The sequence below is a fragment of the Cryptomeria japonica genome, chromosome 4 (genome assembly GCF_030272615.1).
Source record: "Cryptomeria japonica chromosome 4, Sugi_1.0, whole genome shotgun sequence".
In the NCBI taxonomy this organism is placed as follows: Eukaryota; Viridiplantae; Streptophyta; class Pinopsida; order Cupressales; family Cupressaceae; genus Cryptomeria; species Cryptomeria japonica.
In genome coordinates this window covers 100589407-100612429 of record NC_081408.1, presented here as the reverse complement: position 1 = coordinate 100612429, position 23023 = coordinate 100589407, and the positions used below count along the sequence as shown (strand labels likewise).

At 35.2% G+C, this 23023-nt stretch overlaps 1 protein-coding gene across 1 annotated transcript; it reads right to left on the bottom strand.

Annotated features, from left to right (window-relative positions):
• Positions 1-729: 729 nt before the first annotated feature.
• On the bottom strand, positions 730-1320 carry LOC131874910 (uncharacterized). The gene has a single exon (XM_059218859.1). The coding sequence runs from the start codon at positions 1318-1320 to the stop codon at positions 730-732; it is 591 nt and encodes a 196-aa protein (XP_059074842.1).
• Positions 1321-23023: the final 21703 nt, after the last annotated feature.

The window sequence follows — 23023 nt, the reverse complement described above, 5'->3', positions numbered from 1 at the left end:
GTATAGCATTATCCTCCTCCGTAATATTCCTGTCAATAATATCAAGCAGGTATCCAATGGTTTCATCACTCTCCCCCACCGCAGATCCCAAAATTTTCTCAAAATATTTTACTGCTATGCATTCCAACTCCTCTGCTTTACCAACCAATCTGCTCGAATCATCCATCAAATGATTAATTCTATTTTTGTTCCTCTTTGCTTTTAATGAAGCATGAAAGAATTTTGAATTTGAATCTTCAGCTTCGATCCATAATTCTCTGGATTTGTCCCGCCATAACATTTCTTCTCTCAGAAGAATCTCTGCCAATTCTGCTTTAAGTGAATTCTCAGTATTAAATTCTTTGTTTGACATCCCCTTCTCAATCACCAAGTTATTGAGCCTGTCTAGTTCCGCTTCCACCCTCATTTTCTCTAAAAAATATTCTTGAAGGATTCCACATTCCATATTTTAATCTCGTTCCTCAAATATTTCATCTTCTTAACAAAATAATAGCTTGGAGTACCTTTATAATCTATACATTCTTCCCACCACTTCTTAATGTTTTTTTTGAAGTTTATATCTCTCCACCACATGCTCAAAAATTTAAAATTCCCTTTCACCTTTGCCATTGATGTGATACAGTTCAACTATACTAGGAAGTGATCTGAAAGTGTGATGGGCAGAATTATTGTCTCCAAGTCAAACTGTCTTCTAATCCAATATGTTCTAGTAAATATTCTATCCAATCTCTACGAAATTCTACTAAAATTCACCCTCCTATTAGTCCATGTAAAGTTTCTTGATTTAGGGATAACGTCGAAAAGGTTATTATCTGACACAAAATCTCTAAAGTCTTCCATCACACGGGCATTCATTCTTAATCCTCCAGTTTTTTCTTCATTATTGAGTATAGCGTTGAAATCTCCCGCCACTATCACTTTCTCCGAATCAACCATTCTAATTTGTTCTGAGATTTCTTTCCAAACCCTTTTCTTTTCTTCTATCTTGGTCAGACCATAAACGTTGAACAAAGAAAATACCAGATCTTCCTGCAAAACTCTTACTTTACATTGCATCCAATTTTCTTGCTTGGAGATCAAACAAACTAAAACTTTATTTGGGTTCCATAGAACCGCCAATCCACCCACGAACCCATTCACCTCCTGAAAATCTCCGTCCCACATCCTACTAAAAGATTTGAAAAAGGATGCTTTTTCTTCATTTAGCTTGGTCTCTTGCAGCATTATAATATCTCCTGAAATTCTTTGTATTGCGCTCTTGACCAAGCATTTTTTGTCAGGGGCTGATAGACCCCTGACATTCCATGTTGTTATCTTCATTGATTACCAAGGGAGATTCCTTCTCCCTTGGTTTTCTTTATGAATTCCATCACACCAATTATTCCCTTCTCTTTTGCTTTGTCCTCTCTTTTTTGTTTATGGCTTCTTCTGCCCCTTACTCCTTTTGCTTTCCCCAATAGAACATTTGCCGATTGGCTGATGCATCTAGGGTCAATGTTTTCCAATTCATCAGTTTGAAATGGTTCATCATCTGAACCCCTTTTGTATTCAAATTCAGCATCTGACAACCCTTTTTCTCTAGAAGATGTGCCTCTACAATCCTCCTCTGCATTGTTTCTACTGCCATTTATGTTTCCTTTTATAGGTTCAAATTTGTTTTCCTTTCCCTTGTTCTCACCATCTTTCTCTATTGCTATCTCCATATTATCCTTCCTTTACTCCTTGTCACCTTCATCTACCTTTTGCAATAATTCTGATTCTTTTCTTTCTTTCGCATATGTCTATTCATCTTCTTGATTTTTTTCCTTTCCTTGAGACTCAACCGTTTTCTTGTTTTCCTTTGTTTTTCTTCTCCATGTCTATGTTGGTTTTCTAGATACATTTCTTTCCTTTCTGACATACATCTTGCATTCCTTCTCTTGGTGGAATTTGCTACCACATCTAGGGTATCTTGCTAATTCTTTTTCTATCTCCACTTTTTGAATCCATTCCCCGCATTCAGATACCAAGGTTATGCTCTCAGGAATAATTTTAACTGCTGCAATTCTCATTCGGGCACTTTTGCAATTGTCTTCTTCATCGTTCAAATTTGTTTCCAACAATGTGCCCAATGTTCTACCAATTTTCTCCCATAGATCCACACTCCAATATTCTATCGGAAGGTTATATAGACATATCCATACCTGCTCAGAATAAACTGCCAACGGAGTTGGGTCAAAATGAGGCATCCATGGTTCAATGTATACCACATGCGTATTGACAAACTAGTTCCTATCAATGAGCGCATGATTTCTCTCCTCCTCTTCTTCAAACAAAACTACAAAGAAACCCTTTGCAATAAATTTAACCACAGTTCTTTTTCCCCAATTGCATTCAACCCATTTTTTGATATCCTTTCTCGGCCAATTCAAACCTATTAATTTGGCGATTACCGCATACTCTTCCCAGAACACCACATCCTCCTTCAATTCCTTAGTGAAGTCTATTCGAATTTCCTCTGTGTGCCCTTCCTTTCCGTCGTTAACAGGTAACGACATTGCAGAGAATTCTCTAATGTTCGTGAGAGATAAATGATTTAGTTAATTAATTGATTAAATTAATTTATTTAGCATGTGCTTGCACTTTGACTTAGATTTTCAATTTAATCTTTGCATGAAATTTATTCAAATAATTGAATTTCAATTTAGTATTTGAATATATTTAGAACTTGACTTTGATTTTCAATTTAATTTTTGAAATCATGCACATGTGACTAGAAGAATTAATTAGTTAATTAAATAATTTAAAGAAACTATTTAATTATGCTAGAAATGGACTTTAATTAAATAATAAAGATTATTTAATTTAAAGGATTAAATTACAATTAATTAAATAATAAATATTTAATTAATATTTAGTAAAGGGTTAAATAATTAGTTGATTAGAGAGTTAGGAATTGAATAATTAGTAATTTATTTAAATAATAAAGATTATTTAAATTGGGGAATTAATCAGAATTAATTAAATAATAAATATTTAATTAATTTTTAGAAAATGATTAAAATGATTAAATAATGATAGAATAGGAAATAGAATAATTAGTAAGATGATGAGGAAATATGAAATTAGAAGAATAAGATTAATTAACTTAATTAAAGAATTAAAGAATTATTTACTCAATTAGAGGAATAATTAGTACATGATCAATGACACATTTTTAGGTGTCTACAGAATGATCATGCTATTCCTAGATATGTGAAACTGAATCACAGTCCTGAGCAGATTATTAGGGATAAAGATGTTGGAGTACTAACTAGAAGGAGAATTAGAGAGAACTCTTGCATGATTTCCACCATTGAACCAAGAAGTGCTAAGAAGGCATTTGGTGATGATCATTGGGTGAAAGCTATGGAGGAGGAATTGGATCAAATTGAGAAGAACAACACTTGGACCCTGGTACCCCAACCGGTAAATAAGAATCTTATAGGTACTAAATGGGTGTTCAGAAACAAGTTAAATGAAGATGGTGTTGTAGTTCGCAACAAGGCAAGACTAGTTTGCAAAGGTTATGCGCAAGAAGAAGGAGAAGATTATGGTGAAACTTTTGCACTAGTAGTAAGACTGGAAGGTGTCAGAACATTACTTGCATTTGCAGCTCATAAGAAGTTTAAGGTATACCAGATGGATGTTAAGTCTGCATTTTTGAATGGGATATTGGAAGAAGAGGTTTATATAGAGCAGCCTGATGGTTATGCTTTGACAGATGAGAAAGACATGGTATGCAAATTGCATAAAGCTTTGTATGGATTAAAGCAGGCACACAAAGCATGGTATGAAAGGCTTCATACACACCTGATGAAGATAGGCTTTGCAAGAACTAGTGATGATAGAAATATTTATCTCAAGTCTGAAGGAGATGAAATATTAGTTAGTGAAGTATTTGTTGATGACATTATATTTGGAGGTAATGATGTTATGAGCAACAATTTTGCAGATGAAATGAAAAATGAATTTGAAATGTCTTTAGTAGGGGAAATAAAAAAATTCCATAGGCTTGTAGATACGGCAAATGAAGAATGGTATTTTCATTACTCAATCTAAGTATGTGAAAGAGGTTTTGAAGACTTTTGGCATGAGTGATTGTAAACCAGTTGAAACACCAATGGTTACAGGTTGTAAATTGTCCAAGGAAGATGCATCTAAGTTTGTTGATGAAAAGGAATACAGGTCAATGATTGGTAAATTACACTATGTTGTTCACAACAGACCGAATATTTCCCATGCAGTTGGTATAGTTGCTAGATTTCAGAAAAATCCAAAGGAAGCACATCTGATAGCAACCAAGAGAATTTTTAGGTATCTGAAAGGTACAGTTGACTATGGATTATAGTATCCATATGGAGGAAATTTTGATTTGAAGGTGTACACAGATGTTGATTGGGCAGGAAATGTTGATGACTAGAAGAGTACTATCGGTGGAGCATTCTTTCTAGGAGGAAGGCTAGTTTCATGGAGTAGTAAAAAGAAGAGTTGTACTTCACAATCTACTGCTGAAGCTGAGTATGTAGTAGCTTATATGAATTGCACATAGGTTATTTGGATGAGGCACATTTTGGAAGGTTTTAAGATGAAGATCTCAAAACTGATAAATATTTTATGTGATAATACAAGTGCCAAAAATATTTCTAAGAATCCTTTTTTGTACGCTCGCTCCAAGCACATTGAATTGAAGTATCACTTTTTAAGAGAAAAAGTTCAAAGCAAAGATGTTATCTTCAAGCATGTTTCTACCAAGGAGCAAATTGCAGATATTTTTACCAAACCTCTGCCTAAGACTACATTTGAGTGTCTTAGAAGACAACTAGGGGTTGTACCCCTTCATGAAGTTAGTTGAGCATGATGTTGATTGTGTCAGTCCCTGAAACACTTGCAAAATTTTACATGGATTGATGAAGAAGTGGATGTATTCCACAGGGGGAGCATCAAGTTGCAGTATGTTGATGCACATTGAGAGAAGTATTACATGTTTTACTTTCAATTTGGCATTGTTGTCAAAGGGGGAGAAGAATTATGTAATTGAGGAGAAGAATTATGTGATAGGCAAGGGAAACCAGCGACATGCTGAAGACAAACAGAGCATGGTGAATAATTGAACCTAAACCAAGATTCCTATTCACCAATTCACAACAACAAATCAATGGCATTGATATTTGTATTGCCATCAATGCCAAAGGGGGAGATTGTTGGCATTTTGCATGAAGATTGCATTAATGATATGTTATGTTGTTATTGATGTCTATTGAACCAGTAAATGGTATTCATGATATTGTTGATGTTATTGGTGTTATTGCTATTGTCTTGTAACTGGTAGGATGAACTTTGAGGAAGATGTTGTAAACCGATATGTTTGTTTGTAAGTTGAACCCGTAAACTGGTGTATATGGTTAAACCTTTCTACATTATGTAACTGGTAAACCCTACCAGTTGTTTTTGTTAAAACCCTAACCAATCAAAGTTTGTTGGTTTAAGGTATAATGTTGATCGGTAATGATGGAGACACATGTGATCATTGTATAAGGATAAGTTCAGATTATTTTGGCGTGTTTGTTTGTTGTCTAGGGAATGAGCAAAGTGGATTGCATCTAATGCATAGCGCGTGATGAGTTACAAAGTCCGATGAAGCAGTGATCATGGAGCGGTTGGAATTTTCTTGAAGAATGTGTATTGATTTCTATGTAAATCCAACGGTCACACTTGAACCAATTTGTTTGTAATCTCGATGATGAGAATTAGGTTTTTGTTGTGTTGTCGACCTAATTGATTTCTATTTAAGGTTGATGAAGTTGTTTTGTTAAGGTGTTGGCAAAGTTGGCAGAAACCAGTTGAGTGTGTGGTTGCCTAACCGGTGGATGGATCTGCAGTTTGTGTAAAGGTAGATTGAAGCTTAAAAAGGATCTGATCAAGCAAATGTAGTGCTATTCAGACAGATCAAGAAAACCTGTTATTTTCTAACAATTACAACAGAATTGAAATCCCCTAATCGGGTAAGCTCTAACAAGATTTGTTACTTCATAAATCCTCTAACAAGGTGGTCCATTAGCTTGGATTCTCAAACCCTCTACCGAGGTTACTCCTAATAGGGTATTGTTCTTTTCATCAAGGCATTTTTGTAAAGCCCTTAACCGGGTGATTCCTAACAGAATCAGTTCTTAACAGGACTTATTGTAAAAGCTTTAATAGGCTTGGCTCTTAAAAGGGAGAACTTATGAAGAGTTCAGATAGCTATCCTTGTGAGTCTCATCTCACCATGGTTTATACCTATTTCGGTTTTCCACGTATTAATATTTGTGTCAAGTGGTGAATGGTTTTGTGGTTATGATCTTATTTGTTGATTTGATTAAGGCGTGATAACTGGAAGCAATGAGAGTTGAATGTGTTGATATTTGATTAAGCATTTTGATGTCTACAAGATTGAAGTTGTTTACTGTTAAGTTGTCATAACAGTCAAACTGATAATCTTATGAGATATTATCTTGACAGAGTTATTTTGTTGATAAGTTTTATTTTGAGTTTGGAAGTTTGTATCAGTTTTTCAGTTTACTGATTCACCCCCCCCTCTCAGTAATATACTTATTCTTTCATCATACCATCATCAACTAGGTGTCTATAATGAATTAGAGATTTTCTTAATATGTTCAAGATATAGCAATTGATAGGTTTTGGGTTAAAAAGTCTCAAATAGTGAAATCACTAACCAACTATAAGTAAAGCATCATCACGAGGTAATGTTTGAAACTAAATGACCTTAGGACCTCAAAGACTTCATGTCCGAATATCTAAGAAAGGAGATGACCCTTGTTTCTCTTGAATGCAAACAAATGATAAACTTGGACAATTTCCTTATTTTATTGATGCTGCTATATGCAAATGCGGAAACTTTGTGAATGTGGTGCATTTGAAAAAGAAACTATATGCGATACCATTCTTTGAATAAAATAATATGCAATGCGGAAAGTAAAACCTAAACTAACACAACCCTTAGGTATAATATCATTTAAGGTGCATGATGTTCATAGGGTCAGAGAGTGGATCTCCCTCCATGGTAGCCAAATTGTATTCTCCATTGCCTATAACCCTTGTTATGATAAAATGACCTAGCTAGTTAGGTTCCAACTTCCCTAGCTTTTCTCGTTCCGCTAGGTTCCGCTAGGTTCTCTTTGAGAACTAGATCTCCCACTTCAAAATTCCTTGGGTGGACTTGTTTATTATAACTCCTTCTCAATTTATTCTGATAACCTTGCAAATGATTGAAAGCAGTTTGTCTCTTTTCATCGAGCGTTTCTAGCTCTTGTAATCTTGCAACCCAATAGTCTTCCTCTGATATGATGTCTTTTAAGGAGACTCTTAAAAGTGGTAGTTCTATTTCAATAGGTAGTATTGCTTATGTACCATAGACCAAGGAATATGGTGTTGCTCCTGTAGGGGTGTGCACTCCTATTCAGTAATCCCAAAGAGCGAGATTTAACTGGAGATGCCAATCCCGTCTTGCTTCAGTGACAATTTTTTTAGGATCTTCTATATTGTCTTGTTTATTGCCTCTGCTTGTCCATTGCTTTGCAGATAATATGGTGTTGCAAATCTTTGTTGTATTTGAAATTTGTCACATAATTCTCTCATTTCTTGATTTTTGAATGGACGTCCATTGTTTGTCACTTTGCACATTGGAATCCCATATCAATAGATAATGTAATTAAGCATGAATTTTGCTAGATTTTATTTCTAGTGGTGTATGTAAGGGGAATTTCCTTGACCCATTTAGTAAAATACTCAGTAGCTGTTAAGATGAATTTGTGCGCATTGGAATAAGTAGGATTAATTTTACCAACTAGATCTAACCCCCATTGTGAAAATGGTCATGGTGATGTAATACGTTGAAGATCTTGTGCTGGTACATGAATGAGGTCTCCATACATTTGACATTGTTTACATTTTTGTACATATTTATAGGCATCCTTTTCCATAGTTGGCCAATAATATCCAGTTCTTAGCAATTTCTTTGACAATGGAAGACCACTTTGATGCGCCCCACAAATTCCATCATGGACTTCTTTTAGGGAAAGTTATGCTTCATTTTCATCAAGAAATCAAAGAAGGGTTCCATCAAATCCCTTTCTATACAATGTATCAACAATAATAGTGTATCCGGATGCCTGACGAATAAGAGTTTTCTTTTGATTTCTAGACAAATCTGGAGACATGTACTGAGTATGCAAATATGCGTATATCTCATTGTACCACGAGGATTCTAGACCCACAATTGCACATACATATTCTGTTGAGGGAATCTCATATGCTGGTATCATAAATTGTTCTACAATAAACTCAAACTAAGTTTCATTATTAAGCATATTTAGAAGAGACCCTACTGTAGCCATGGCGTCAGCTGCCTTGTTCTATATCCTTGGAATATGTTCAAAAGTGATTTTACTGAAATGGTCTTTGTAATCTTCTACCATTTGTTTATAAGGAAACAATGTATCATCTTTCGTGTTGTAGTCATCATTGACTTGATTTACAATTAGTTGCGAGTCACCATAAACCTGTAATTCTTGTATTCTCCACTGCACAGTTGTACGAAGTCCTCTGAGAAGAGCTTCATATTCAACTATATTGTTCGTACAGGGAAAATTTATCCTAAATGACTTAGGGATAGAATCACATTGAGGGGTGATGAAAAGAATCCCAACTCCAGATCCATGATTTGTATATGACCCATAAAACTATAATTTCCACATGGTAGATGATAGGGAGCTTGGAAGGTAAGTGCTCACAAGGCTAACTTGCTCCAAAAGGATCAATGTATTTGCCAAAACCTTGTAGGACCTGATGTGTATGTTTTACTCAACCTGTTTGGTTATTGGAATGCCAAGGATTCCATGGTCTACTTGCCTAGCAAACTCCCTTGATGGTGATGGCTTACTCCCATGCTCCAAAACTACTCAAGGTGCTTGTTTTCCCCATATTCAACTACTTGTGCTTGGTTCTTGGGGTCTTCTACTTTTAGTTTCAATGTGTACTAGGGGTCTTCCACATGGAAATCCAGGGGCAGCAAGGAGTTACTCACTATGAATGCTCATAAACTTGTTTTAGACCTATAACTCTCAATTTGCTCAAATTCCTTAAAAGGGCTCAACTACCCCCAAATGAGGTTGCACGCTGTCTATGAGTTCCAAGTACACTTGTGGAATGTTTGAAAATTTTCCATTATGTTTCAAAAACCTCCAAGTTCCATTTTCCCATCGGGTTCAAGCATTCTTCAAAAACTGTCATTTTGTTGTGTGTTATGCAGTCATGAACAATCATTAATAAATCTCAAAATATTAACCACCAAAACAATCACTTCTATCAGATTATATACATGCTAGTTATAGAACTTTCCTCCAAGTTATAGAAAGATCCAACGGTTGAATCCAAAGTTGTGATGATTTTTGAAAAATAGGGCTAAAAAGGGCTACTAGCCCGTGAGGCCTAATTGGCACTTTTTTTGTTTGTTATGCTCAATGATGGTCTTTTTAACCACAAATAAAGTTGGGGATGGTTTTTAGGGAGTGTTTTCTCAAATATTTTTGTGGTTTTGAGTTCCATGGGGTGTGTTTGAGGACTATCCACATTTTAAGGCCCAAAAGGAGGGTTTAGTGAGGGTTTGGTGCTTGCTTTGTTTGTTTTGCATTCACCTGCATGAACCAATGCCTAAGACTAATTGGAATGGTCTACCACACCTTGGAGTGAATTTTACAAGTCTCTATCACCTGCCATTTTTCCAAACACTTGGCACACAAGAAGGAAAACAATGATTTTGACCCTACCACTGTGCTTTTACTGCCTTTTACTAGTCAACAACTTGTTCTCTTTAGAACCTGCAAGAATGTAGAACTTGGAGATGGGAAAACACCATAAAGAAGGTCTTCAAACATGTATACATTCACCTATTACATTTCCTTTGAATTTCAAGGCTTCGATTATGCTCTTAAGCATTCCATTAAGCAAAATGACAACAACTTCCCAAAAATAGTGAACTCACTGTTTTGTCTACAAATGGAAATGATTACAAGGTGTAAGCTTATTCAAATACATCAAGTTGGTACTTCAACTCTTGGTCCCATTTCCAGACCATTGTTACAATCATTTTCTCACTCAATTACCTTTGAGTGCAAACTTTGAGTCTTTATCAAGTTACTAGCCAAATGACAAAAACTTGCCTAGTAATCACTCATTTGCATATTCAAACCATTCTTCTGGCACAAAAGGAAAGATATTTACACTATATACACATGGATAAACTTGGTAGAATCCATAGGAGGGATCCCAAGCCTGGATCAACCAAGTTGACACATTTTACAACCCCAAACCCTTGGCAGGGCAGCAGGTACCTAGTTTCCAATTATTTTTGTAAAAACACTTTGCAAAAGAGAAAATGATGAAATAATTACATGGGAAGCTTGGTTACATCCATATTACAACATAAAAGAAGGTACAATATGGATTGTATAGCTACAGTATGGACTGCCCCTCAAAAAGGAAGAAAAACAGTCATAAAACCAAAAAAACACTTGTTTTCTATTGAGTTATTCTTTCAAATACAAACAAAGACCTTTCCAAAGGTAAGGAGAGGCCTTATATAGTTTCTCAAGTTGGTTTCCATGCCCATTTATGGACAAAAGACATTTAATATGACATTTTTGAAGAAAATGACCTTTTTGACAACTTTCTTGAGCAAAATGACAACTTTTCTTGCTCACAAATGCATTTTTAACATCCTAGCCTTAGAAACTTGCCTAAACCATTTAGGCATGCTTAAAAAAACTACACAAACATGTTTCAGTTCTCTTGAAACCATTTGGAGACCTTTTTGGCACTTTTCCACATTTTGGCCAAAAATTGTTAACGCAAGGCCTAAAATGCAAGATATGATCTCTCAAGCCCAAAATGAGATCAAAACTACTAAAAATGACTCAAAACAACATAAAACAAAAAAAAAAACCTACAACAAGACTTTACAAACATAAAAACATGAAAAACCCAAAAATGGAGTTTTTGACACGACTGGGTGCTCCTGCACTAGTAGATGTTGTCAATGTAAATATTGATTCGTCCGGAAAGTTTATGAGCAATGGGTGACTTTCTTGTAAAGGAGCCTCTGGTAACTGATCTGCTATAATCTGTCCTTTGATGGCCTTTCTATCCACATACTCTATATCAAACTCACTGAAAATCATGACCCACTTAGCCAATCTCCCCGTCAATGTTGCTCTGCTTAATAGATATTTGAGTGGATCAAAGCGTGCTATGAGTTGTACCTTGTAACTTAGCATGCAATGTCTAAGTTTTTGAGATGCGAAGATTATTGCTAGACATGCTTGCTCTATAAGAGTGTAATTAAGCTCATATCCGATCAAGGTTCTACTTATATAGTAGATAGCTCTTTCTTTTCCTTGTTCATCATGTTGTACCAACAAAGCTCCTAAAGATGACTTTTTCGCTGATATATATAGTAATAGAGGTTTTCCTGGAGTAGGTGGAATTCACACTGGAGTATTCAAAAGATAATCTTTTAAATCTTGGAAAGCCTCTTGGCATTGTTCAGTCCATCTGAAAGTAACTCCTTTCCTGCGTAAATACTGGAACGAATGACATTTATCTGCTAGTTGTGCTATGAATCTCCTTATGGATTGTAGTCTTCCTTGTAACCCTCTTAATTGATTAAGTGTTGATGGAGGTTTCATATCTATGATTGTGTTGACCTTTGCAGGGTCTACTTCAATTCCTCTGTTATACACAATAAACCCTAACAGTTTACCTCTTGTTACACCAAACACACACTTTTTGGGGTTTAGCTTGACATTGTACTGCTCTAATCGATCAAATATCTTTGCAAGGACTGCAAGATGACCTTCTCTTGTCTGTGATTTAGCTAGTAGATCATCCACATAATATTCCATTATGTTGTGGATCATGTCATGAAATAGCATTGTCATGGCCCTTTGGTATGTTGCTCCTGCATTCTTAAGACCAAACGACATCACATTCCAGCAGTATGTCCCCCATGGATAGGTAAATGTTATTTTGTGTTGATCTTCTGGTGCAATCCCGATCTGGTTGTATCATGAGAAACCATCCATTAATGAAAGCATTTCATTCCCAACAGTTAAGTCAACTATCATATTGATGTTGGGTAATGGGAAATCATCCTTAGGACAAGCTTTATTTAGATCTCGGAAGTCAGTACAGATTCTTATGCCTCCTATGGGCTTAGTCATAGGTACCAGGTTGGATATCCATTCTGCACAGTTGATAGGTCGAATGAAACCTACATCCAATAGCTTTTGGAGTTCTATTTTGACCAGTAATGCAATCTGTGGATGCATTTTTCTTAATTTTTGTTTGTACGGTTTAACTCCTAGTAGTAAAGGTAAATGATGCAACACTAATTCTGGATCTAAGCCTGACATATCCGCATAGGACCAAACAAATTTTATAGGACGTTGTTTGAAAAAAGGTATGAATTTGTCCTTTTCTTCCTAGTTTAATGATTTTGCTAAGTGGATATCATGTACAACTTCTCCTTCTGCAGTTTCTTCCATGAGTAATGCTGCATTTTCTCTTTCGATAGGGAGGTTTTCTAACTCATTCTTGCCATTATGGTTATTTTGATCCATATCTTCTGTTATAGAGGTACTTGCCTCTCCAAAGTATGTCGTTCTATCCAGGTCTACAACAAGTTCTACCTTGTGATCACCTTGTGGAAATCCCTCTCTGATACAAAGGAATTCTGCAATGGCTTCATCATTCTCAAACCAATCTAGAGTTGGTTTTCCTTCTCACCCCCAATCAATCAAGTGTGAGTGTACAAGGGGTAATTAATTACTCCTTTCTGTCATAATAGTTTCTGATAACATGAATACTTGATTGTTTGAGTGACCTGGTATATTTTCATCTTTTATAGGCGATCTTTGATACCTTATCATGTCACTTGTTTGTGGGTTGGAATCATGGAGTGATTGGAATTCATAGTTGTGAGAATCTATCTCACTTTCAATGTATGTTTTAGCTTCCGAGGTTGTATCACTTATCTCCTCTTGTTCTTGCCTCTGATTTTGTTGTAGATTAGTCGATCTCCTTTGTATGGGAGTTACCCTTCTTAAGTCTGGTATAAGTTGTTGTAGTCTCTCTTCATCTAAGTCATTGGGTGGAGCTTGAGTTGTTTCCCATGGTAAAAGTATTGACAATAACCAGGGATTAGACTCATTTGCTAGTGTTAATCATGTGTCTGTTACCACATTTGCTTCTGCGGTTGTTTCAGATACTATATTGCTGTGTGACTCAGTGCTAGGTTCTTGTAGGATTTGGCTCATATCTTCACTTTCTGATTCTGCACTAGGCGATGTTGGTACTTGCTTGCTTGTTTGAAATGAAGAGGGAAACACTTGTGTGGACAACTGCCTTTGATTTATGTATTCTGACAGTAGCCTTGGTTTGTTTAGTATATCTAGTGTGCATTGTCTTGCTTCCGTTATATATGGTACATGTTTATATCCTAACCCTTGATTCCCTAGATTGTCATTAGGTACAACATGGTCTAATCTTCCTTGTTTCTATAATCCCAAGCCTGTGGTACCATCATACCCATGTTTTTATAGCATTTTGAACCCATTGCCATATTGATCTAGAGGTAATCTGGGTATTGTCATGTCATCTTCTTCTTTGTATATCCAATGATTGACATCTTCATTCAGAGATTCTTCTTGTAAATCACCCCACCTAATGAAAGAGCTCGAGTCTGAGTATTTGACAATTTCTTTTCCTTTGTCTTGTTTCATTGCTGCATTTTGAGGTTTCCCAAAAGACCTAGGAGATAGAGACAAATGCTTTCCATTTGAGGCACTTGAAATAGAATACTCTCCACAACCAATATATTTTATCTACAAAGAGGATGTTGTAGGCACACTCTTCTATGTTTTTGTGATTGTCAATGACTCCATTTGTGTAGTGAGAGGTGTTGCTTGATAAATTGGTACCTAATTATCCACACTTTCTTTTAAGTAATTATAGTGTTGGAATGGATTTGGATCACCCTTTATGGTGATTTCAATGCCATTATATGGGAATTTGACACATTGATGAAATGTTGATGGTACTGCTTGCATGGTGTGAATCCATGGGCAGCCCAATAACATGTTGTACCCTAGTTCTCTATCCAACACTTGAAAAACAACCTCTGTTGTTATAGGTTCTACTTGCACTGGTAGCATAACTATACCTTTTGAGGGACGTTGTTCATCATCATATGCTTTGATATTTATTCTCTTTGATGGATCAATATGAAGCTCATAATATCCCAATGCCTTAACCAACTTTAAAGTACAAATGTTGAGACTGGCTCCTCCATCTATAAGTACTCTTATGATTTTTCTCTTATGTATGTAAGCTTCTAGATGTAGAGGGTCATTATGGAGAAGTCTATCACTAGGAATATCATGTTCTATAAACGCAATGCGGGTGCCCTGTGCCAAATTCCCTACCATGGATTGGAAGGCATTTTCGTCTATATTTATGTCCACTACTGAATCTTTAAGTGCTTTGTCCAAAATAGCTTTATGAGTGGGTGAAATACGTAATACTTCAAAGAGTGATATCTGTGCTGGGGTTTTCTTGAGTTGCTCAACAACATTATAAGTCCCTACTACTAGTGGTAGGTTTGGTGGTACTCCTTGTAAATTTACCTTTGATCTGTGAGTAACTACTACACAGTCTCTGTCTCTGGGAGTTATTGTGATTGTAGCCATTGTATCATCTCTTGTGAAGGAACTGTCTGTAACACATGTTGTGTTGTCAGAGTTTATGTTATATCCCTCCTTATAGTCTTCATGTGTAAGTTTGACATCCATGATGTGTGCGATAAGTTCATCTTCAAACCATCCTGAATGAAATGGTTCTTCATGCGCCCAATCCATTATATAGAGATTTTTGTCTTCATCATATTTTGGTGCTTCTGATAGAATGCAAATTTGGTTATCATCTTTGTGAATCTATGGATATTTCTCATCTTTATCAAGTGTTTCTTGTGAATAATCTTTTACTACATCTTTCGAGCTAATGGCCTGAATAGTGTAGTCGTATGAGACTTTTGTGTAGTTAGCTGTATTATCTTGTGATCTTGATGTAGTAGCCTCCCCTTTGTCATGTTTAACAAATGGATCCTTAAAGATAGCATGATTCATGTTTGCTGAAGTTTTATCGGTATCAATCGTGATGTCACCTTGATCGATCATATCTTGGATCAAGTTTTTCAACTTATAGCAACTTATCGTTTTGTGACCTTTAGTACTATTATAATCACAAAAATCATTATCATTCCACCATGTAGGTTTGAAAGGACCTGCTTCATATACTCTTATTTCTGGCAAAGTGATCATGTTTGTCAGTATCAACTTTTTTAGTGCTGATTCAATAGGTTCCTCAAGGGGTGTGTAATTCCTTTTTGGAGCATTCACCCTTGGAAATTTTGTGTTCATATTTTGTGCAACATTTAAATTTGTCGAGACAGTGTTATTCTTTGTATGTGGATTTAATGATTGACTTGGGCCTTGTAAAGACAAAACCGGTTGAGTTCTATTCACTGTACGGGCATCTACAACACCATCGTTGGTCACATTTTTGTTTTTTGACCAAAATTTGGATTTATCATTGTTGTTGTTGTTGCCATACTTAATGAGACCTTGTTCTACTAGTCCTTTCTCACATTTTAGGGCTTTTTCAGCGATTTGTTTAAATGTGGTCAAACATTGCATTTGTATCGGGTACGTGATCTTAGGGATTAAGTTTTCTGTGAACATATCCACTTGCTTTATTTATGGAATAATAGTCTTGCACCTCCTATAGAGAGCTCTCCATCATTGTATGAAGGATGCAAATGTTTCATTCTCATATTGTTTTGTAGCACACAAGTCCATCAAAGTGACTGGGGTTTCAATGTTATGTGAAAAATTGGCAATGAAGTGTTCAACTAATTCTCCCCATGATGTGATAGTTGGGGGCAAATGTGAAAACCACTCTAACACTGAGCCTCCCAAACTTTTAGGAAACAACCTCATTAGGTAAGTGTCTTCAATTGCAACCTCTATGCATGTCATAAAAAACTCTCTGATGTGGTCTCTAGGATCACCTTTCCCTCGATATCTGTTGAATTTCAGTGTTTCAAAATACGGTGGGAAAGGCAACATGTATAATGTGCGATCAAAAGGATAAGGATGTAAGTCCTGCATTGTGTAGCTCTTTTTATCATTATTGATTTGCATAGTCGTCACCTGTTGTTGCAAATTCTATAATTTTTGTGATAGAATATTTGTTTGAGTCAAAGGTACACTTTGTGTATTTATATTTCCCACAAAAGGATTTGTGGTAGTATAACTAGGAGGTTGTTGAAAGGTACCATGATTATAATTCCCCGTGTTGTAAGTTCCACTAGGTACTGTGAAATAAGTGATATGTGAACCCATGTTTGGTTGAGTTGTACTCGTTGTATTAGTGAGACCTAGATTTGCATTTTGATGACTATATGTTGATCCTATAGCATAAGAAACCAGAGGTTGGGTTGCACTTGTTGTATGAGGAACCTGTGTTTGAATAGGTACTGAGACACTTGATATTATTGGTATGGCCTATGTTGGTGCGCTAGCGTTTATTGTTGAAGATGATGCTCTTGATTGAGAATTCACATTTGAACTAACATTTGTTTGAATGGATGATGTTGGTGCATTATGAGGAAAACTTGAGGTTGTCACTTGTATTTGTGTCATATGCGGTATTTGACTGCTATCTTGACCTAGAGTATTTCCTCGTGGTAAGATTTTTGTGATATCAAAATCTTGAGGTAATTTCGCCCCATTTTGTAAAACAATGAGAGATATTTGTCCCTATCACTATGTATAAGTGCATCTAAGATCATAAAGACATGTGAGTCTTGTTGAGCTAATTCAATCTCTTCACGTGTTAAATGTTGTTGTAGTTAATGTATTGTGGACATTGTCTAAGAACTTGACTATTGAGTAGTTGATATGTCCATATTTCAAGTTGGATTTACTGACAGGTCGTTGTTTGGGTCCATTTTACTTTTCTCCTTTTGTGACCTTATGACGGGCATTTAAGACTTCTATATGAGGATGGTTTTTAGAACCTTATGCAAGATGACAACTAATGTTAGACTCTAGACCTAAGTATAGAATATGCAAGACTAGACTAGACTCTCTATTGAGGATTTTGATGTGAGACTTGTTGAGTATTTCGAGATTTTTGCAATGCAAGTTTTTCAAGTTCTTCTCTTAGACGTTCTGCAACAATTTCTCTATCAATCCTATAGGCAATTTAATACTGTATTTATCTCATACTCGACTCCTATATACTGAGGTTCATTTCTTCTTGATTGCTAGGCTAAGTTAGCTAGACCATCAACAATTTCTCGTTGACCGCCGTTTGGCACTAGATTAGGTTGCTCAAAGGGGACTAAACCATCACCTGGGAGATCCATTAGGACGCATGCTATGGCTTTTTAGGATGATTATGCAAATGATGACAGACTAAGACAGACGTATATGAGGTCTAGACAAGGACTTATATGAGGATGATAATGAGGACGTAAATAGAGATTATGCAACTTCTAAGGATGATAATGAGGATGTAAATGAGGACTATGCAAGAACTATGCAAAGACTCAGGATAATAAGGATGTAACTGAGGACTATGCAAGGACTAAGAATGATAATAAGGATGTAAATGAGGACTATGCAAGGACTAAGGATAGTAATAAGGACGTAAATGAAGACTATGCAAGGACTAAGGATGTAAATGAGGACTATGAAAAGACTAGCTATGGTCACAAGTGTGTATTTCTTTGAGTTTGCAAGACTGTCTGATGTTTCAAAATAGACTCTGTTTTCAATAATTCTGTGTGTAGGACAAGTTTCATTGCTATTCCAAGACTGAGAACAATTGTTTGGAGGTAGATATAGTTGACTGAATTGGTTTTCAAACAATCTTAGAGAATTTAGAGATATGCAGGATAGGGCCTGAAATAGCCCAAATAACTGACTCAATACTGGTCTAATACAACGATACATAAAAAAACACATAAGACAATCTTAGGCTAGAAATTGGAAACCATTCAAATGAGGCCCTTATAATAAAATACCAAAACAAAATGAACAGATAGAGAGTCTGGCAGCACTGACTCCACTCCACGACACACACTTCTTAGGCATGCCAGTCTCTCTTACCTTGAAGATCCAAAAATATTATCACCGAGGGATTTCTGTATCATAATGCAAGGTACATGAAAGGTATCTATGGGGTACGATCCCCACTCCCGGAATCACTGGATGTAGGATTTGGGCTACTAAGTTGGTTCTTATTGTAAATTTTTGAGGGGTCTCAATCCAATGATGGATTCTTAGAGAAAGCCACTTAATAATTTAGTTGAGCTTATTGATGTAGGGAAGGCCCCCACATCCGTCGAATTCACTCAACACTCTAGCCGTCTGACCAGTATATTTATATAGTGGCTCAAAAAACCCGCTCGAGAGTACGCTAGGAGAGATGATATCCCCAATGCATCTCAATTTGAAGTACCTCTATGGGGTGATGAAATCCCTAGTCAAAAATACCCCTCACTACTTGAAATAAAATAAAATGGGGCATTGTTGTCACCTTCTCCCTTTCTCCCAATACCCAGAAGGCAGGTGGAAAGGTAGTTAATGCAACAGTAGGTCCATCCCAAACATGACAAAAGTTATTTCCCTTAAGAAAATGAAATGTGAGTTAATCTATGAGCAACCTGATTCACGTCCATTATAAAAGCCCAAATTGAGGTGTTGAATACGCATGTGCATGTCAATTTTAAACATCAAACTGAAATGTGAAGGCATGCATGTCAATTTTAACCATTGTTAATTTTAAGCCCAAACTGAAGTGTTATACATGCATGTCCATTTTAACCATTGTTAAATTTTAAGCCCAAACTGGAGTGTTACACATGCATGTCCATTTTAAACCATTGTTAATTTTAAGCCCAAAAAATGAAGTGTGAAAGCATGAGTGTTTATGACCTAACACTAATCTGAGCCTCTTTGTAAATTTGCCATAGGCTGCAAATAGATGATTAGTAACCAAATAAAATCCACAGAAAATAGAGAAATCAATTATGACGGAAACGAATGTGTGATGATACATGCGTGATTGCGTGACCTTGTATAGGTGATTGCGTAATTCTATCAGAGTGTTTGCATGATTTTGACAAAGCGATTGCATGATCCTAATAGATCGATTGCGTGATTTGCGTGATCCACGGGCATATAAACAAAAAAATAAAAACTAAAGCTAATTTTGATATGAAACCTGCAAAACATGTTGTGATGCTATAGCAAGATCTCTCATCATCCACTTGATATTAATCAAATCATATTTCACCCGATATGAGAGAACTAAAATTCCTCTGACTTAAAGCTTAGTCACCAAGCAATATGTTTTATTTTATCTGTCGATGGCTGGTTGGTCTTCTAGATCTTGTATCTTTTTTTTTGCTTTGAGGATTCACTGATAGCGCTTGGCTTGTCGTCTTTGCTCCATTGTCCTCCTGGCACCTGAAATTCTAAATTGTACCTTATGTGTCATAAAATGTCATAATCAAACATGCAATAGAAATAACCCATTTCCAGATTTACCCAATTTCATGCAGAATTACATAGAATAGAGAATAGAAAACAAATAAGGACAAAATTAACAGAATAACAATATCCCTAATGAATGCCTGATAATATCAGAGCGATTGCGTGATCCTGTGTAGGCGATTGTGTGATTCTGTAAGGGTGTTTGCGTGATGGGTTCCACACGAATGCATAACACTATCTGCTCGATTGCGTAACCCTATCTATGCAATTGCATGACGATGAGATCTGCTTTGAAATATGTGCAAAACTTGCAAAAAGGGAAAAAATCTGTACGATCTGCAAAAATAACACAGAAAACAGAGAAGGTTAATTAGCTGTTGTTCACGTTAGGTTCACCAAAATGTGCTATGCTCAAATTCATCATTGCTAAATAGGAAATAATGAAAATCATGAATCCCTTAACTATCTAAGCAATTCAAACATAAACCAATGAAATAGATGCAAAATAGAGTATAATTAAACAATATAAAACTCCATATTGTGCATCATGGCTTCCATTGTTCTTCTCTTCTTTGTGGTATGATGGTTCTCAGATATCGCGCTGGCGACCTGCAAATAACACAAAGATTTCAAAGTTCGTGATTGTTGAAAATGGAGATTGAATGCTCAATTTATAGATTATTGGAGAGGATTGATTGAAGGGTGGAACAAATTGATCAAGAGGTGGAACTTAGGTGAGCTCACATGTTGATTGATAGTTGAACTGTTGATTTGGAGGTGAAACATAATTGATTGAATAGATTAATTGAGTTATGTGATTGAGAAAAAACTGACTGAGGGAAGAAAAAGAATGATTGGAGGAAATAAAGAGGATGAGATAATTAACCGATTAAAAGAATTTTGAGAGCTTTATTTAGAAAAAGCTAACTAAAAGATGGAAATAGAGATTGGAGAAATAATTGATTTAATTAATTAAATTTAGCATGTGCTTTCACTTTGACTTAGATTTTCAATTTAATCTTTGCATGCGATTTATTCAAATAATTGAATTTATTTTAAATTCAATTTAGTATTTGAATATATTTAGAACTTGACTTTGATTTTCAATTTGATTTTTGAAATCATGCACATGTATTTGAATTTGGAAGAAATTAGAAGAAATGTGAAATTAAATGAAATTAGAAGAAACTTGGAAGAAACTTAGAATTTGAAATGGAATTAGAATTTGAAGAATTAATTAGCTAATTAAATAATTTAAGAAACTATTTAATTATTTAGAAATGGACTTTAATTAATTAAAGGATTACAATCATAATTAATTAAATAATTATTAAATTAAAGGATTACAATCATAATTAATTAAATAATAAAAAATTAATTAATATTTAGAAAAGGGTTAATGATTAGATGATTAGAGATAGAAATTGAAAATAGAATTTATTTAAATAATAAAGATTATTTAAATTGGGGAATTAATTAGAATAATTAATTAAATATTAATAACATTAGAAAATAGTCAAATGATAAAATGATGATAGAATTGAATTTAGAATAATTAATACGATTATGAAGAAATATGAAATTAGAAAAAAAAGATTAATTAACTTAATTAAATAATTTAAAGAATTATTTAATCAATTAGACGAATAATTAGTACATGATCAATGATACATTTTTAGGTGTCTACACATATGTATGTATATACATTTATGTACATACGTATATATGTATATGTATGTATATACATACATATATACATATGTATATGCGTATGTATATACATATGTATATACATACATATATACATATGTATATGCGTATGTATATACATATGTATATACATACGTATGTATATGTACATATATATACGTATGTATGTATGTACATACGTATGTACGTATATATGTATGTACATACGTATGTATGTACATATATACGTATGTACATACATATATATATGTGTGTATGGTGAAAATGGATAACAATATTGAAAGGCTAAATGAATCCAACCACAAAACCCTAGCCTAACAATCAACAAAGATCCACCATAACATATGAAGATTACCTAAGACAATGCAAATCACATGAAATCACAAAGATTATACCATCACATGTCCAATAGGGTTTTGATCTCCATTCTTCCTATCTCCATTGATCTTGCTTGATATATTTGCTCTCAGATTTTTATATGCACAAGAGCTCAACAAAGAACGGAATGTGGTTGCAAGTAGGATCGTAGTGTAGCCAATTGATCAAGTTGTTAGCATGAATAGTGATTAGGGTTTGATAATGAAGGAGGCATCTCCTTAAATAGAAGACACAATATGAAATGGAGGGATAAGATTGAGAGGTGTAAAAAGGAGGTCGGCTAGGATTAGAGGGTAGGTAAAAGAAATAGTAAAATAATGAAAGAGGTAGGTAGTGTATAAATTAAGAGATAAATGACATGTGTCATGGGTAGAAAAGGTTAATGAATTAATTAAATAAATAAAGATTTATTTAATTAATAGAAGAAGTAGGATAATTAAATAAATAAGATATTTATTTAATTTAGGAAAAGGATAATTTAAATAAATAAATGTATTTATTTAAATGAGAAATAAGGCTAGAAGAGGATAAATGAATTAATTAAATAAATAAAGATTTATTTAATTAATAGAAGAATTAGGCTTAGATAACTAAATAAATAAAATATTTATTTAATTAGACATGACAATTTTAGGTGTCTACATTTTGCCCCTCTTTGAGACAATGCGGCTTGTCGTGTTGTTTCAAAGAAGATAAGATGAACTGATACAGAGTTGCCCCAGAATGGGAATAATATGCCCCCTCGAGAGATTGGATGAAAATGTCTGAAAAAATTGCAGACAATCTCTCGATAAGAAAGAAAGGCTAGAATGATTGAGCGGATAAAGTGACAGAGTCACGGGATGAAGAAGACTGACTCAGGAAATGAATGCGAGGGCTAGGGTAGGCTATAAGATAGACCACGGGCAAAAGACATCCTCATTGTCATCTACACCCTCACGAGATCACAGTGCAAAGCGAGAAAAAGAGCAGCAGCAATCAGCAGCGATGGCTTTCGTACACAGATTCGACCGCGTTCGCCGATTTCAGAGGCCAGCAGAGGCAGGAGAGTCGGTAAGTACCACCAAACCTCCTCATACTTTGATGCATTTGCTTTTATCATTAATGCATGTCGAATAGAGCAATAAATGCGCCTAGGAATAGTGTACAAAAAAGTGCAAAAACGTGAAATCGCGTCTGCGTCGGTGCCAGGCGCGTCTGTGTCGGTGCCAGGCGCGTCTGTGTCTGGAACCGTGTTT

Excerpts from the sequence above, each read along its gene's own strand:
- LOC131874910 (XM_059218859.1), bottom strand. The coding sequence starts at position 1,320 with ATGAAGATAACAACATGGAATGTCAGGGGTCTATCAGCCCCTGACAAA.